The sequence below is a fragment of the Pyrus communis genome, chromosome 11, assembly GCF_963583255.1.
Source record: "Pyrus communis chromosome 11, drPyrComm1.1, whole genome shotgun sequence".
In the NCBI taxonomy this organism is placed as follows: domain Eukaryota; kingdom Viridiplantae; phylum Streptophyta; class Magnoliopsida; order Rosales; family Rosaceae; genus Pyrus; species Pyrus communis.
In genome coordinates, this window is record NC_084813.1 from 13,338,676 (window position 1) to 13,357,417 (window position 18,742).

The 18,742-nt window shown below is 39.0% G+C and overlaps 3 protein-coding genes across 3 annotated transcripts; 2 read left to right on the plus strand and 1 right to left on the minus strand.

Moving 5' to 3' along the window:
• Positions 1 to 394: 394 nt before the first annotated feature.
• Positions 395 to 3,291, minus strand: LOC137708618 (FT-interacting protein 7-like). The gene has a single exon (XM_068447737.1). It carries the CDS (start codon positions 3,207 to 3,209, stop codon positions 429 to 431), a length of 2,781 nt encoding a protein of 926 aa, XP_068303838.1. The 5' UTR covers positions 3,210 to 3,291; the 3' UTR covers positions 395 to 428.
• A 2,572-nt stretch (positions 3,292 to 5,863) lies between these two features.
• LOC137709033 (uncharacterized) lies at positions 5,864 to 6,846 on the plus strand (the record flags this gene model as incomplete). Its single annotated transcript, XM_068448180.1, has 3 exons — positions 5,864 to 6,128; positions 6,217 to 6,577; positions 6,792 to 6,846. Coding segments are annotated over 3 exons (681 nt in total), but the record flags the coding sequence as incomplete, so codon positions are not given.
• A 3,322-nt stretch (positions 6,847 to 10,168) lies between these two features.
• LOC137708508 (probable disease resistance RPP8-like protein 2) lies at positions 10,169 to 14,195 on the plus strand. Its single transcript, XM_068447604.1, has one exon. It carries the CDS (start codon positions 10,394 to 10,396, stop codon positions 14,171 to 14,173), a length of 3,780 nt encoding a protein of 1,259 aa, XP_068303705.1. The 5' UTR covers positions 10,169 to 10,393; the 3' UTR covers positions 14,174 to 14,195.
• The last annotated feature ends 4,547 nt before the right edge of the window (positions 14,196 to 18,742 follow it).

Below are 18,742 nucleotides of genomic sequence, written 5' to 3' on the forward strand. Positions count from 1 at the left end.
CCTCCATCATTTTCACTGTCCCACCTTATCTGGTTCATAGAACCAAATGCTACATTATTAAAATGTGCAGATGCAATTATTAATCTCTACCCCAATTAGATTCCACTAGATTTGGATTTTACTCTTGTTAGTCAGAGACAGACATGAAATGTCCAAGATGATGGTTTTCCAAACCAATAATTTGGGCATTGGAATCAAATAGGCCACAAAACCAAATGCAGAATACAAAACTAGTAGCAAAACTTCTTGTATACGGGCTGTCGCATACGGCAGCACTCACTTTTGAAGTCTGCCCTGTGCGAGGGCTACGATAGCCGTATGCTTGAATTTTTCAAGCGGCATGCATACAGCGAAAGTTCAAGAAGTAGTGCCATGAAAATTCAAAGGTACTCACTTTAACAAATCTAAATAAGTGAATAATGGGGCATTTATGAAATATAGCCCTCCTTCGTGGGCAACCTTCTGTAGAAGTTAGCCAGGACTGATGGCATTTGTTGCCTACGCCGGAACCTTGGGTGCCTCATTAAGTAAAACCCAGCAACAATAACTACAGCCTTCAAAGGTGTCACAAACAACACAATAGCAACAAAAAGACAGAATGTGATGAATATAAAAGTGGCGCGAGGATCCCGCCAACTGCAAAGTTCCTGAATCTTCTCCCCTATCATTGCAACATCCCCCATCACCGTTTGAATCCTTCCCGCAATACTCCTCAAGCGGTCGTACCTCATCCTAAGTATATCATTTTTTTGTGAAGTTGGAAATGTGTCAAATTCTTCATCAAGCTCATCAGGGTGCGGATAGTCTGCATGGGAGAGCCTTGTGTCCACATGGGGAGGGTGTCTTGGGCGGTCCCGGAAGTTCCAAATCCCTATTACGAACGTGTATAGGAAAACAGTTGACAAAGTAAGTTCCGGAGTGCACACCAGCATCACAAACAGGACATGTACTAGCACTGTTATAATGAGACTTCTCCATGCACATACTTCTTCAAACCATTTCAGAACAGAAATGAACGGTGGTGAAAAAGACATCATTCTGAAAAAGTTTGCCTTGCCGCGCCTCAAGCTCCAAGCATGAACATCTGCAGCATCAGAGTACATGTATTCAACTACTTCCTTCCCAAGAGGTGGTTCTACCTGAGCAAGCCTATCTGCCACCACCAATACAGCTTGGTCCCACAATGTGCCTGGCTGTATCTTTACCGAAATAGGTTGAGAGTAAATCAACATTAGATTCACAAATGATATGCATGAATATCTTATTGCAAGATGTAATTCTCCCGTCTTCTTGACACCAGAAGAAGAAACGGATAGCAACGGATAAGAGTGTGTGTACAAGCGGTCTGATTCGAGGGTAGAGATTCGAATCCGGACCTTGCCAATTTCTTTATCTTTTTTCCCACTTGAATTGCCAATCTGCCCGTTATGAAAAACCCCCACTGTGAGAAATGAGACAGGATCATATACCTCCCAAGTGTACGGCTCATTGTATTTTGGACTTGTGCTGTTAGTTATGGTTCGAGTACGAACCCATTTGTCGCCATACTTCGCTACACAATACGAGTCAGTTGTAGCCTTCCCAGTCTCTGTTTTCATTGGCATTAGGTCTTTGGCATTTAGAACTCCGAGCTTTAAGACACCAACAGGCTGCTGCAGGTCGTTGCAATAGTTAGAAGAATCATCAAGTAAATGGTACCCTCCATCTAGACAAACATGGAGATGGATTCTCCTGGAAAACTTATGATCAATATCTCTCTCCATGACATTTGACAGAGACATGTCAAGGTTAAACCACTGCCCACAGATAATTTGATCATCATCGGCATCATCATCGGCAGATTCACCGCACCTCTCAACGGAGTTCAATGCTATGGAAATTCTTCCTAATGTCTCCTCTGGACATACATGATCTTCAACAGAAACGATCAGATGTTGATCATCAAAGGGTTCGGCAGTGACAAGCATAAGTTCCTCGTTCCACATTGGGTTCAAAGATTGAACTTCTTTTGTCTTTAAACACTGATGACCGATTTGTATACTTGCGTATGCAACTGGGATTCGAGATGTGTCAGGTACAACCAAGTCCCGTGCCTCAATCACGTTTACCCGTGCATACCATAATCTTGGTGAAGGGTAAACTTTTGAGCGGACATGTGTATAAGCAGCTGAAGACGTATCAGCAGGAAGAATTACATCAGAATACCAGGCATTTGGAAAAGCTTCATCAGCTTGAGTGCCATACCATACAGCAAGCATGAGTTCCCCTTTCTTCTTCTTCTTCCCATCCTTGTCTACTACCTGATGCCTTTCCGGAGGCACTGGACTATCAGGTGGAACTCGGTTCGGAACTTCATTGAGAGCAAACTGCACAGACCCAACAAAGTCACCATCTACAAGTTCCTTGTCTTTGACCACAACATCCAATACAGATGACTGCAGATTTTCCTTTGGAAACGCAAACACCTCATTCCATTCAGGGTTCTGCTTTCTCTCCAAATTTCTTGTAATTTCTTTGTAGTTGCCAACTTTCACTTCCACATATGTGTCACGGCAAGAAAGGTCGAGGGCCTTCACAACGCGTACAAACAGGTAATGCATTGTTTCGACAAGCTCATGGGTGCTGATGACTGGACTGTCTCCACGCACAAATCGCCCACGAACAACGTGCCCCCCTCCCAAGTAAGGACTTGTCTCTTTAGGCAGATAATCAGACGGTCGAGGTAAACGCATTACTTTAGGAGGCTCATGGGATTCAGACTGCGCCTCATGGTTCACCGATGGCTGCGATTGATTTGGGTTTGCAAGGTAATGATTACCAGTGAGAAAAGCTTTTAGAACAAGCTCTCTTTTCACGCGGGAGAAACAGAAAATACCTCTTTTTTTAAGAGGGTGGCGCGAAACAACAGCATCAGAGCATGGAACGAATAATGTCCCAGGCAAACAAACCTTTCCAAGGAAAGTTGTGGAGTTGGCATTTCCATTGTGGAAAACATTGGCCTCAACAACGAGGTCACGCAGGCGGTTTGCATCGGAGACATCAAAGAAGATGGTTTCGTTCCAAACAGGATTGACATCTCTTACTTCTGAGGTTTGGGCTCTGTGACCATCGAACAGGAACTCCACATAAGCACTGGTTGTGCCTTGTCCATGTCTCGGCATAAGGTTATGGGCACTCACAACCTCCACCGCTAACTTGAGGTTACTCATTCCTGGGTTCGAATTCAACGAAGAATAGCAATAAGTACCAGAGAGGGATAGAACCAAAAAGGTCGCTGAAAATTTACAGACAATGTTAAATGCATAAGTGCATAAACAAAGTCAAGAAAAGCGGTGGATGACAGATGGATGGCACCAAAATGGCAGCTGAAAATTTACAGACAATGTTAAATGCATAAACAGGATGGCACGGTAGCTGAAAATTTACAGACAATGTTAAATGCATAGACAAAGAAAAGTGTGCATAATCAAAGTCAAGAAAAGTGGTGGATGACAGATGGATGGCACCAAAATGGTAGCTGAAAATTTACAGACAATGTTAAATGCATAAACAAAGAAAAGTGTGCATAAACAAAGTAGTGGTGGATGACGGATGGATGGCACCAATAGGGTAGCTGAAAATTTACAGACAATGTTAAATGCATAAACAGGATGGCAAAGAAAAGTGTGCATAAACAAAGTTAAGAAAAGTGAGTGAAGATAAAGGTGGATGATAGATGGATGGCACTATAAACGTTTATGCATAAACAAAATCAAGAGTGGAGATGCACATTGGATTATGGAAATCCTATGATGATGATTGTACCTTGTGTGTTAAAAATAATTTAAAATTTAAAATTAAATATAAATAATAATTAAGTTTCATTCCAAACAGGATTGACATCTCTTACTTTTGTGCTGGTTCGGTCTCTCTGACCATCGAACAGGAACTCCACATAAGCACTGGTTGTGCCTTGTCCATGTCTCGGCATAAGGTTATGGGCACTCACAACCTCCACCGCAAACTTGAGGTTACTCATTCCTGGGTTCGAATTCAACGAAGAATGGCAATAAGTACCAGAGAGGGATAGAACCAAAAAGGTTGCTGAAAATTTACAATGTTAAATGCATAAACAAAGAAAAGTGTGCATAAAAAGAGGCAAGAAAAGTGGTGGATGACAGATGGATGGCACCAAAATGATAGCTGAAAATTTATAGACAATGTTTAATACATAAACAAAATCAAGAAAAGTGTGTAAACAAAGTCAAGAAAAGTGGTGAATGACAGATGGATGGCACCAAAATGGTAGCTGAAAATTTACGAACAATGTTAAATGCATAAACAAAGAAAAGTGTGCATAAATAAAGTTAAGAAAAGTGAAAGGTGGATGACAGATGGATGGCACTATAAACGTTTATGCATAAACAAAGTGGTGGAGATGCACGTTGGATTGTGAAGATCCTATAATCATGATCGTTCATTGTAGATTATGCGTTAGAAATAATTTAAAATTTAAAATTAAATATAAATAATAATTAACGAAAACTGACCGTAAAATATACGATGAACGATCATAACCACAGAATTCTCAAGATCCTTAGAAAAAAGATCAGACGATGATCGTTTTCCCATCCCTCCCTAATTGTGCCACAAAGGTCGCTGAAAATTTCCAGACAATGTTAAATGCATAAACAAAGAAAAGCATAACCATGTTGTAAAGGTGGATGACAGATGGATAGCACTGTAGACGTTTGGAGGCATATTGCCTGCTCTCTTGTTTGAGTGTTATTCATATCCCCTCTTATTTGTGCGCTCATGATTAAGCTAAGTTAGCATTTTCTATTATTTTTTGTCTTATTATCTCTATAAAAAAAATTAATATAAAATATTGACGTGGCTTAATCGTCACACAAAATAAAAAAGGATGGAAAGGGTATCCAAACAAAAGAGCAGACAATCTGCCTCTTAGAGCAACTCCACCCCTATCCACTTTGCGCCAGCATCCAGCCCATTTATCCACTTAATTGAACAGTAATAGACTCAATGAACAGTAATAGGCCAAAGCATCTCCACCCAAAAAAAAATGTGTTGGCACCTAGTCTAAAAATACGCTGGCACAAACGATCTCCACCCCTACAAAATGCGCTGGCACCCAGTCCATTTAAAATATTAAATAATTTTTTTATAAAATAATAAAAAAAAAAATAGTTTTAATTTCGGATAGGATTTTTAACCAATCTCGTCACGCCACGTGTCATTATCCGAACGTACTATTTTTTTAATAGATTTCCGCTAAGATTTTCAACCAATCCCGACAACCCACGTGTCACTTCCTGTTTACAATAATTTAGGCAAGATTTCGATAAGATTTTTAACCAATCTCGTCACGTCACGTGTCATTATCCGAATGTACTATTTTTTGAATAGATTTCCTCTAAGATTTTCAACCAATCACGTAGTGCCACGTGGCATTGTCCAGAACCTCATCTTCTTCTTTTTTGTCCATATAAACCCTACATCCCTACATCCATCCTCACACTAAACTCAATCCTTTTTTTTAGCTCAGAATTCTTCTTTATCGTTTTCAAATCTTAAGTTCTTACAATGTATTCTTCAAGGAGAGCGTATAAACAGAGCCAAACCCGGACGTGCGGCAAACATCGATAGAAGAAGGGAAAGACGAGGTAAAGATCTCTTGGAATATTATTTTATTCCCAACAGCGTTTACCCTGATCATGTTTTTAGACGTCGTTTTAGAATGCAACGAAGTTTGTTCGCTAAAATCATGAGTGATGTTTGCAACCATGATCCATATTTTGTGCAAAAAGAGGGTGCTTTTCATGTTCTAGGTCTTCTTCCTGAACAAAAAATTACGGCTGCCTTGCGAATGCTTGCATATGGAGCATCTGCAGATCAAGTGGATGAGATCGCAAGGATGGGAAAAACAACAGTTCTGGAGTCCCTGATGCGGTTTTGCTCTGCAATTGAAGCCCTCTACACCAATGAGTACCTTCGGCAACCCATGACAAGGGACATGCAAAGGCTTCTGAGGAAGGGTGAGATGCGAGGCTTCCCTGACATGATTGGAAGCATCGACTGCATGCACTGGACATGGAAAAACTGTTTAAGTGCATGGCAAGGAGCTTATGGTGACAGAAAAGGAGCCAAAAGCATCATTCTGGAAGCGGCGACTTCTTTTGATACATGGATTTGGCATGCTTTTTGGTGTTCCAGGAGCTCAGAATGACCTAAACGTCATTGCCCAATCTCTAGTGTTTGACGAACTGCTACAAGGGCGTGGCCCGAGATGCACATATTGGGTTAATGGTAATAAATACGAGGGACCATACTACCTTGCAGATGGTATTTACCCAAGGTGGTCAACATTTGTCAAAACAGTGCCACACCCGCAGAGTGAAAAGGAGAAACACTTCGCAAAGTGTCAAGAAGGGTGTAGGAAGGATGTCGAGCGTTGTTTTGGTATCCTGCAAGCTCGTTGGGCCATTGTCAGGGCTGTAGCTAGAATATTTGATGTCGAGGCTCTTCGATCCATCATGATGACGTGTATTATTCTCCACAACATGATTGTTGAAGACGAGTATGATTATGATGTCGTCGATGAATACGAGCCGGATCCGATGAACAACTCAAGAACACAAATCTACTATGCTCATGACCGGACCGAAGATCGCGTGCAACACGAGCCGTTGGAACGCAATGGACGTTACAATGAATTGATCGTTCAACGATACACTTCATTGCAAGAGCCATACTGGCACATAGCCCGCTAGAATGACATGATTGACCATCAGTGGAGATTGCACGAAGGCGAAGATAATTAAAATAAGGCTTGTGGTTGAAGAATAAAGTGTATTGTTTTTTAAGTAATCTTATTTAGTGTGTTTGCTTTTTTTTTTTTTAAGTTTAAATGGTGAGGTTTTGTAATTTTATTTGGTGTTTTAAGTTTAAATGGTGAGGTTATGTAATTTTAAGTTTAAATGGTGTTTTAAGTTTAAATGGTGTTTTATGTAATTTTATTTGGTGTTTTAAGTTTACATAAGAAATTAAATAAAGTTCTAAAAATAAATAAGAAATTACATAAGAAATTAAATAAAGTTCTAAAAATAAATAAGAAATTACATAAGAAATTAAATAAAGTAGTACAAATAAATGCGAAATTATACAAAGTCTGTGGAGTTAGGATATGTGGTGCTAGGATCTTGGTTGCTAGGATTTCTGTAGCTGGAACCCCCTTGACTTGTTTCGGCATCTCTTGCACGCCTCATTCGCACGACATCTCTTTTTTCTGATGTCCAAAAATATTTTGAATTCGGAGACAGTCCTACTAGAGACTTGTTCATAGTGTCACGATCTGTTTGAGCCATCCTTTCTTCTCTAAGCATCTCATTCTCTCGATGAAGTGCTTCTCTAATCATCTCGTTCTCTCGATTAACTATTTCTCTTTGTCTCTCAGCCGCCGCGTCACGAGCCTCAGTAGCTGCAATAATTGCTGCCATAGCAGCAGCTTTTTCCTCATCTCTAGCCTTTTCCCATGCCATGTTCAGTTCACCTTGACGAGTAAGTTCCTCCATATATTTAGTATAGTCATTTTTGGAAGAACTACCTTTTTTCTTTGATGCCTTTTTACCTTGAGGCCTGAGGGACTGACGAGTCGGTTGGGTCTCTGGCACTTGTTCAGGCGTCCCTTCCGTGTCTTCAAATGTGTTGGCTTCTTGTTCGGCTGTGTCTACTTCTGGCGAACTGTGTAGACCCATACCGTGCATGACAACTTCTGTACCGGTTGCCACAATTTTGTATCTAGGGCAATCTTTGACAATTTGCCAACATTCCCATTTGTTGAATGATTTGTTATGATTCTTTGCATTGTAGAATGCTTGTGCTTGTAGTGTCTATAAAAATGTGGGATAAGATAGTATTAAAAAATACGGGAGAGACACAAATAAATAAATTAAAATATTGATGGACGTGGAATGCATATAAATTACATAAGAAATTACATAGAAATTACATAAAATATTGATGGGCATGGAATGCATATTACATAAAAATTACATAAGAAATTAAATAAATTAAAATATTGATGTGGGTGGAATGCATATAAATAAATAAAAATATTGTTACCTCATCCGCTAAACTTGTCCCACTACGCAGATTACTAGAAGTATGAGAGAGGGCGTTTTTCCAACAAGTAAAGGATGCGTTGAGTTTTTTCCAACGACCTTGACTAGATCTGACATCTTTTCCATGTACATCGCAAAACGATTTCGTAATTTTACTCCACATTTCTCGCTTATCCATCTCATTACCCGTAATCGGGTCATGAGTAGTGCGAACCCAACATTCACACAACGTAACATCTTCACTGAGCTTCCACGAAGTCATTTTTTTCTCTCAAAGTGTACAAAATATTCAAATGTAGAAAGTGTAGAAAGTGTAGAAAATATTGAAATGTGGTGTAAGGTGGAAGATGAGGGTTAGGTATTTATAGAAATAAATAAATAAATTTTAAAAATTTTTCTGTATTTTTTAAAAAAATTTTGACATTTTTTAATTAATTTTTAATAAATTTTAATGTTGTAATTAATCTGGACTGTTGGATTTGAAAAATAATCAAATCCAACAGCCAACACGCTGCCACGTGGCCAACGGTCAAATTTCTGATCGTTGGGCCTTTTTTTTTTTTAATTTTTGGTGAAAAAAACGTGGACCGTTGATATGTGATCGGACGGTCCAATTTAAAAGTGAAATTTAAATTTTTTTTATCGTTGGAAATCCAACGGCCTACAAAAACTAGTCGTTGGAAATCCAACGGCTCTGAGGAGGGCCACGTAGCCCTTTGACAGTCGGTTGCAACTTGCCCTGCACGTGGGCCCCACCGCCTGCAATTGATGTTGGTGACTCGCCTAGACTCGCACGTGTTGTGCACGCGCCAGGGAAACGGACCGGCCTCTGGGTCTGTCCATTTTGGGCTGGGCTGTTGACTGGCACGGGCTGGGTGCCAGCTTGTTTTCCGGGCTGGAGCTGATTCACTCAGTGCTAGGCCATTTTCTTCACTTGGTGCTGGGCCATTTACCACGGGCTGGAGTTGCTCTAAACAAAATCAAGAAAAGTGGGTGAAGATAAAGGTGGATGACAGATGGATGGCATTATAAACGTTTATGCATAAACAAAATTAAGAAAAGTGGATGGAGATGCACATTAGATTGTAGAGATCGTATGATCATCATGATTGTTTATCGTACATTGTGCGATTATAAATAATTTAAAATTTAAAATTAAATATAAATAATACTTAATAAAAACTAACTGTACGATGTACTATAAACGATCATGATCACGGAATTCTCAAGATTCCCAAGAAAAAGATTCGACGAGCATCATCTTCCACAATTTCAAGTATCTCCACCGAATCCTCCTAAACATCACATCTCACAAGTTCTATATAAGGACCTATATTAGTTCACAAACGTTAGAGATGTAGTCAAACTAAGATTTTAAAGGATTTTAAAGGATTTAAAAAGTGATAGATTTGATAGGATTTAAGAGGATTAAGGACTCTTACAAAATTCATATGGATTTGTAAAGAATTTGAATGGATTGTGGTGGAAGGATTTGAAATCCTAGGGACTGAGGTTGGATTCTTTTTAGTCTTGGTTATATATATTTTTGGCTCTCAAATCTCACAAAATCCACAACTTATTGAAATCCTCTAAAATCTTAATTTTTTTAATACACTTGAATTTGGATAGATTTTAAAATCTTTTAATTGACTACACCTAAATTTTAAAGGATTCTAAAATCCTTTAATTGACTACACCTAAATTTGAATGTATTTCAAAATTCTTTAAAATATTTAATTGACTACACTAGGATTTTAAAGTTAAAATCCTCTCAAATCCTAATTTGACTACACGCCCGTAGTAACAGCAGTATAGAGAAGAAAACATATAATCTCCTTATTTCCATTGCTTTGTAATTTTTATTTGATAATAAGACTGCTGTTACTGCCCCTAGAACGTAGGCCCACTTAACGAGTCTCGTAAATATTGTATCTTATTTATTTTATATCTCATTGTACATATATCCTTAATCTCACGACAACCACAAAAATAAATATATATCTTCCCAATAATTTATGCGGTAACCACTCCTGCACCAGCCTCCATGATCAATCATGGAGCTGCATACCCTAGAGAGAGAGAGAGAGAGAGAGAGAGAGGGAGAGAGACTACTTCAATGGTCTGTGAAAGCAAAAAAGTTCAAAGAATAATGTAACCTGATCAGTGTCCATAAAAGCAAATTCCTCTACTCTTTCTTCTCCTTGAATATTTCCATTTGTTTCTCCTTGCACTCACTGCAAATTGAGCAATCCGTTTTCTTTAAAACAAAGCTGATGCTACATCAATTCGCGGCTGCCGGAGAAGTCATGGATTTGAACCCTGCTGGAGATCGAGGTTCGAAAGATGTTGATAAAGTTCTGTCTACGGTTAGTTTTGCATACAATAAGGAGAGAGCAACCAGTTCCTCGCCATTCATTGATTCCATTCTCCACAATGCTCACCTCTTTGTCTTGTTTGCCGTGTATCTTATTTGCCGTTATGTAAATCACGTATCACTGTATCAAGCACTTGTTTGTGTCGGGCTTACCCCATTGTTTCTCTATTTCTACATCAACTATGCGCCGTTTCTGTTCTTAGAGGAAGACATCAAGTGGATTCGAAGAGAGTGGAGGTTACTGCATGCCATCGTTGAGGATGCAAAGAAAATCATGGAATATAGGGATCTTATAGGCAAAAGAGCATGCAAAATCTGGGATTCTAACCCTGATGGAGCAACTTTGAAAGGAGTTGATGAAACTGAGGTTGCATGGTTGAAAAAAGCCAAGTCCATAGTTTTACAAGCAGAAAATTTAGTTGAGACCTTTGAGAAACAGAGGATCAGAAGAGACTCCCACACCCAAAGATTATGTTTCGATATGATCACTGAAAATTTCCAGCAGGTAACAGAGCTGTTCACAGAAACTAAGACTGTTAAGCAGGAAATGAAGGATATCGTTGTGGAGAATAAGGTATACGGGATTGGCATTGGCGAATCTCTGGAGAGATCAAGGTCCAGTATTGTAAGCCTGCTGGACAGACCCGTGCATGGACATGATCAACAAAAATGGGTGAAGTCCAAAGAACAAGTTTCCTCAGCAGCTGCTTTGGCTTCCACCGTCTTAGAGAACATAACAAGTCTGACCATTCAAAAGCCAGATTTAACGTGTAAAGATACCGGAGACCAAATAAGTTCAATAGAACTGCAACTGCAGCAACTGCATCATTTTTTGAAAGATATAGAAGGAATTCGATTTGAAAGTGAAATTGAAGAGGCCTGGGTGAATGAAGTGCACGAGATGATTAAGGAAGCAGATGATGCCGTTAACAAGTACTGGCAGACAATTGGGCGGCTATCATTTATCAACAATTGGAACGCCGGGAGAAAGCTCAAGGGGGACATAAGGTGCTTAGACGTTGGGTTCACACAACTCTTAGAATGGAAAGATAGTTATGGCTTCAAGTTTGTAAGAAGAGATTCATCAAAATTCGTCTATCAATCCCCACAGCAGACCCAAGACGACTCTATTGTTTCAACTATATTAAGCAGGATGCACGAGTTCCTCAATGAGAATTCGCATCTATTGGGTGAAGTATTGTATGAAGTCACCTCGTTGTACAATCAATTGGAAGAAATGCATAAACTCGTACGTGACGCATCAGTAACAGGAGGAGGATATAATTCCAGAATGTCTTGGTTGGAGCAAGCCCGGAAAATTTCTGAAAGTGCAGAGAAATCTTTGACAACCTTTCTGAGGAATTCACACAATATGTGGCAAAACCTTCTATTTAAAACAAGAGCTGGGAGGGAATTGTCCCGTGACGTCTACCGCATAAATCATACTATTGATCTTTTCTTGAAATACATCAGAGCATATGACGTTGAAGTAAGGGAAGAGCCAAACTCAGTGGTTGGTTTAGAAGAAGACATTGAAGCAGTGGTCTCAAAACTGACAACCAACGACGAACACCCCTCGGTGATTTCCATTGTGGGGATTGGGGGCATAGGAAAGACAACACTGGCAAAGAAGATTTATGACCATGGAGTTGTTGTAGACCATTTTCCTTGCCGTGCATGGGTTTCTGTACCTCGGATGTCTGATAACAGTGCACTTTTGGAAGATGTGGCAAAACAGGTATTGAGGTCTCTTCAACTACTAGAGGAAGAAAGTCGCAATGGATCCTGGATTCAGAAGGCGCATGATGTCTTGAAAGACAAAAGGTACCTTTTAGTTCTGGACAACATCTCGACAGAAGAAGAATTTGATACCCTGAAAGCAGGATTTCCAGTAACATCGACTGGATGCAAAATTCTGCTCACTACACGTGACAACAAAGTGGCTTTACGAGAAGACATTTCTCCCCGCAAACTTCGACTGCGAACCAAAGAAGAAAGCTGGCAGTTGTTCACCCAGATGGTGCACTTTCCGCCAACAGAGGAATTACTAGCAAAAGATATTTTTCGTAAATGTGGGGGTTTACCACAAGCAATCTTCCATGTTGGATATCTGATGTTAGGGAAAGATGCGAGCATGGCTGAGGAGACGAAAAGGGTGCTTACATACATCAAACAGAATGATACACCATTGTTAGCAACCTTAACTATAACGTCCATGAACTTGCCTCACCAACTGATCGAGTGTCTTTCTTACTTCAAACTCTTCCCAAACGACTTTGAAATTCCGGCAAGGAGATTAACCACATTGTGGATTGCAGAAGGCTTGGTAGGAGAGTGCAAGCCAGAAGAAACTGACGAAGATGTTGCACATAAGTATTTGTCAGAGTTGATTCATCGGGACATGATTCAAGTAGTCAAAAGAAAGCACAATGGAGAAGTCAAGACATGTCGGTTGCCATATGCTCTACAGAAAGTTGAGTTGCAAGATATGAGCAAAGACAGACTTATTGATCATTATAGCAAAAGCAATGAGTCGTTTGCTCATATTCATGGTGACAGCGCAAACTTACCAAATGAGTACAGACGTCTCGTTTCCATCATCTCCTTTGATACTCGAGAAGGAAATAAACCTGGAGAAGAAATAGGTAACTTTCTACGAAGAGGCATCGCAGGCGGTTTCTTCCATCGGCTACAGGTTCTTGATCTCGAACGTGTATTTAGACCTGAATTGCCCAACACCATAGGAAAGCTAAAAAAGTTGAGGTATCTCGGTTTGAGGTGGACTTTCCTGGGATCAGTTCCAGCATCCATTGGTGAGTTGCTGAACCTCCAAACCTTGGATGTGAAACATACAGATGTACAAACTCTCCCTAGTTCAATATGGAAACTGCAGAAACTTCGACACTTGTACTTGAACCAGAGTTATCAGAGTAAATTTATGCATCAACAAGGTGGAAGTTCCCTGAAGAATCTGCGGACATTATGGGGTGTGTTTCTGGATAAAGATAGTCCCTTGATCCACTGGATTGACAAGCTGATCAACCTCAGAAAATTGGGATTGGCATTCCAGTTAAGCCTACTAGAGCAACAACCATTAGAAGCCAAGATTGGTAACCTGAAGAACCTTCAGTCTTTGAGAATTAGATCAATAGATGAAATGGGCGAACCCTGTGATCTAATCTGCGAGAACTTATCAAACCTTGAGAGTCTCTCCAGCCTAAATTTGTTCGGAAAGCTAGATACTTCCATGATAGCTCAATTCCCCAAAAATCTCACTGATCTCACGTTATCAGGCGCTTTTCTGTCAGATGATCCAATGCCCATGTTAGAGAAGCTCTCCAACCTGAAATTCCTCAATTTTTACTCCAACTCTTATACAGGTATCGGTATGGTTTGCTCCACCACAGGGTTTCCAAAGCTTGTGGTTTTAAAGTTATGGAAGCTCCAAGACCTAACAGATTGGACTGTAGAGGAAAAGGCAATGCAAAATCTGAGGGAGTTGGAGATAAGAGCATGCACAAATTTGAAGGTCCCAAGTGGGTTAAGGCACTTGAAGAATCTGACTCTGCTGAAGTTAACTAATATGCCGGAAGAATTTTCTGCAACCATTGCGATAACTAAGGCGCAAATTTGGGATGACATAGCTCACTCGCCAGCAGTCATTACTGATAGCTGGTAGTCCATGCAGACTCTCCTGTAATCGGGTATGTTTGGTCTTTTAGCCTCTTCAAAAATTACTGTGTATATGTGCATAAGTACTGTGTAATGATGCTTGTTTTCTACATAGAAACCATGTTCTAGTTCGAGTGACACTCATCAGTGGTTTACCTAGTCCATGTTGAGTTGCAACGCGGGGTGATCAACTCTTATGAACATGTTCAAATTTCCTTCAATAAAACTGGGTTTGTAATGTAATTATATCTTAAGGAGTTGTTGATGTTTGTGTTTCGTACTTGATCACTGAATTTGCTAAGTTTTCATTTTTTTATTTGATAGTATGGATGCTATAATAACAGTAACTCTCACTCTCTGTTTGCTTTGATCATATATGGATGATTAAATGCTGCATTTTCCTATTTAAATGATCGATCCGAGTTAGTGCTCTTCTTCCTCCTTTGCTTCAAGAGATAATCTGGTACTGCTTAATTAAATTATAATGTAATTAATGTTTTTACTTAAATAGTGCTAAGTAATCTCACAATTAGTTTAAGTAGGGTCTGTAAATTAGTGCTAATAATCACACAATTAGTACACCCTTCAGCATTATCAGGCTGAGCTGGTTGTCGAAGAGAGGACTGCTAGGAATTTAATTTAATTCTGGGCCTAAAATCACAAACTTTAGGCCATTTAGTTTGTATCAAGTTATGTCTATTTGGCCCGTTATTTTAAGTCCAAGAAGGATTTTTCTTAAAGCATCTCTCCAATGCAAGGACTTAAATTCTAGACCTCTATTCTTATATTTAGGTCCTCAAAAGATAGAAATTTAGGGAGATTTTGGATGCGGTCCCTAGTTATCAATTTTTTTTTACTGGACCCTTGTTGATTTTCAGTTTTTTATCGAAGTTCCCTGATATTAATGTAAAAAATGTATTTTCATGTAGGTTGCTATATTTTTAAATTAAAAATTGAAATTTATAACTATTTCTAATAATGAGATTTTAAATAAAACCTAGGGGGAGTGGAAATCATAATTCAAAATGAGCTGGGCCATTTTGTGGCTGCCCGCGCAATGAGGTTTGATTTTGCTTCCTTCCCTCTACATGTGGAAGCTTTGGCTGCTCGTGAGGAAAGATTTTTCATTGTAATTAGAACACATAGTGGTACACCACGTGTCAGTATATTAATGATAAAATATGTGTGCTAAAAAGTTAATAACTTAAAAAGTACAATTTCCCACCACTTATATAAAAACATGTGGTGTACCACCAATTTTTGAAATCGAAATAAGGTATCAACTTTGGCAGCGGTGAACTCGTCCCGGATAGCTAGCGTTCGACATCACCCTACTACATATGATTGAACCCAGAGAACACTTTGCACCTCCACGAAAAGCATGAAAATATACCTCTAGTCCATCTCTTTCTCACTCATCTACTATTCAAAATTGAATCCAAAAACTGTCATACAATGGAAAACTCAATTCCTGAGATATTTTCCGTGAGATTTTTTAACGAAACAAACAGTGAATGGATAGAAGAATTAAAGTAAAAACGGACCAGACTAACGAAAGAAGGTGCGAACTCTGTTGCTACTGAAATAACTGCGACTCAAAACGGTGAGGCCAAAGTTTGCAATGCAATCTTCAAATTTCACTCATTGGGTTTTATAGATACTAGATAGTGGGTCGTGTTTTCATTTTTCATTCGTTCGATGAAGAAGTAGAGCATAAAATGATTATACATATTATGAATTGAGAGTGCAGGAAAAGAAAGGCCCTGCAACATTTAGTTGTGTGGTGGAGATAATTTCAAGGGATGAATTGAGAGTTTACCGTAGCTTAGAAACAACATTGGATGCTATTCTCTATGAATTCAACTCAATGGATTTTCTGGCAATTTGTGAGTTGGGTTTTGTTCTTGATGTGAAAAAGAGGAGTTTTTGGGAGGAAGCTGACCCCTTGATAGTACATGTTGAGATGACTTTTCTTGCTTTCAATCTGTATGATAAAATGTGGTTCTCAAGTTGCTGTATTGTTCTCAATCGCAACATGCACTACTGGAAGGGCATTTAGGATAAGGGTGGAGGCTCCAAATTCAGTAAAAACGATGCTGAGTAGAGGAAGTTGGGTGTAGCTTTCATTGGTGCAAAGCACATGCTTAAGCTGGAAAATGAGTGTAGTGTTTCAGTGGCAAATGATTTGATCATACAAGTTGGAGACTCCAACTTTTACTTGCACAAGCTTCCGATGGTCATGAGAAGGGTTGTTTGATACTACTCTCCATATGTGAAAATTGGATTATGGGAAATAAGGGTCGCATTAATGATTGTAAGGAAACATGCTATTTGAAAATTCATGGGGAGGTTGACTCAGAATGTGGGGAAGCAAAGCAATTAAGTTATCTCTATGGTCAATACCATTGCTCATCATTTTGGGAGGGTGTAAAAAGAGTTGGTGAACGTCTCATTCTTCAAGATGGTTGTATTAATTTCTTCCAGAAAATTGTCAAGAGTGAAAACTTGAATGCAAATGTTCATGTTCTCTCATATTGTTGGTGTGGTGATCTCATAAGGTCAGCCTTTTCACCAGGAGGTTTACCCAAGCTGGATGTGCATGTAAATGAGTTTACTTTTAAGGAATCCATCTCCATAGGTGATATTGTTAAGAAGGTGGAGTCTCCTATTGACAAGGTTCAATCTTTCAAAGAAAGTTTGAAAAATTGCAGCAATGACAAAAAGATCTTGACCATTTATTGTGGAGACTCGGTGGGTGATTTACCCTGTCTGCTGGAGGCAGATATTGGAATCGTAATTAGGTCAAGTTCAAGCCTCAGGTGAATGGCGAAACAACTCTAAAGATGATGCTACATGAGAACTATTCCATGAACTGAAGCTTAAATTCCAGAAATTGTGAGCCTTTAATACATTTTTGCGATTTTGTTGTTTCTGGTTTTATTGCTGGTTTTCGATTATACTTAGTTCGAAATTGTAAATCTTACTTGTAAGATTGGTTTTAAGGGGGGGTATTGTTAGGATGCCAGATGGCATCATCTTGTGGTGACAGCTAGAGTTGAGTATTAGCATAAATAGTACATTGTAAGAGAAGAAAGGTAGTTAATGAAATATTGATTGTTTGTATTGTTGTTTTGTTATCCCATCTCTGTGCAATTGTGGAAGACGTAGAGTAAAGTTCTAACATTATGTCAAGGACAAAGGGCAACCAGTGTGAAATAAAGATACCAATACAAATACTAAGCTAACTACTTGTTCATAATTTAAGCAAAAGTTGGTACTTTTCTACACATATTTAAATGCATGCATGTATAAGGGCATTGGCATCTGGGGCATAGGAAAGCGGTAAGGTTCAGCAGGAATCTATAGAATCAGGGCATGGGAAAGCATCACGGAAAAGGATCATCGCCGGATCACTTTCCTAGAAATCTTAAGAATTTTGTAATCATGACCGTTCATCGTACATCGTACGGTTATAAATCATTTTAAAATTTAAAATTTAAAATTAAATATAAATAGTACCTAACAAAAACTAATCGCACGATGTACGATGAACGATCACGATGACGAAATCTTCTCCAAGCATCACTTTGTCTTCAAGATGGGCATTGACTTCTAAAATTTATGAATCTGGGGAATGGAAGGGAATAACACTGAAAATCCAATGTACACGTGGCCATAAACTTGGATGCCAAGTGGGCAAGTCGATAACAATTATTTAAGGTCAAATTAGCCCAATACTCCGTCACTTTGAGTCTTTAGAACCAGTTTAAACAATTGTCCAATTTTCTTTAACAACCGTTGGATTGGACCTAAGGGCTCTAAGTAGTAGAGTGCTGTAGCTTCACTTGATATAATGTCGAATCATTATATGCAATTAGTTTCAAATCAAAACAAACCAAACAAATTCCAAATTGAGGTTCTAACTCCATTTTTGTACCTAGAATATGCTTGTATCAAAAAGCCCAATATCTGTTAAATCTTTTTGGTTATTAAGGTTTAAACCACAAAGCATCAAGGGGGCACCCCTTGTGTTTCTTTCCACGTCATGTGACTTATTGGAGACATATATATAGAAAGAGCAGGCCACACCGAAACAAGAAAGTATCTCTCGTATTGAAGGCCTTTTTACATTTCAAAACGGCCCAACTGAGACCATTGGCAAAAGATTTCTTGCAGATGGGGGCACCTCAAATAACGGCTACAGCTAGCACTTGCTTGTTTTCAAGTATGAACACACCAAAAAAAAGCACATCCCAAATGGAGTAGGATTATCTCCTCTTCTATTCCCACCTTCTTCCTTTGCTTCCTCTTAAATTTTGTTTTTTGTCTTATTGTCTTTATAAAAAAAAAAAAATCAATATAAAATGTTAACGTGGTTTATTCGTAACTGTTCAAATAAGAGGGAAGAGAAGAGCAAAGAGATTAGGAGAAGAGAGAGAATCCTCCTCCATCACAAATACCTTGCTTCCAAAGCTTCCAATCCACTTTAACATTTACCATTACTTTTACCCACATCCCACAATTATTTTATAATTTAGTCCCTAACTTTATTCTTTTTCCCACTTTTGGACTGTCC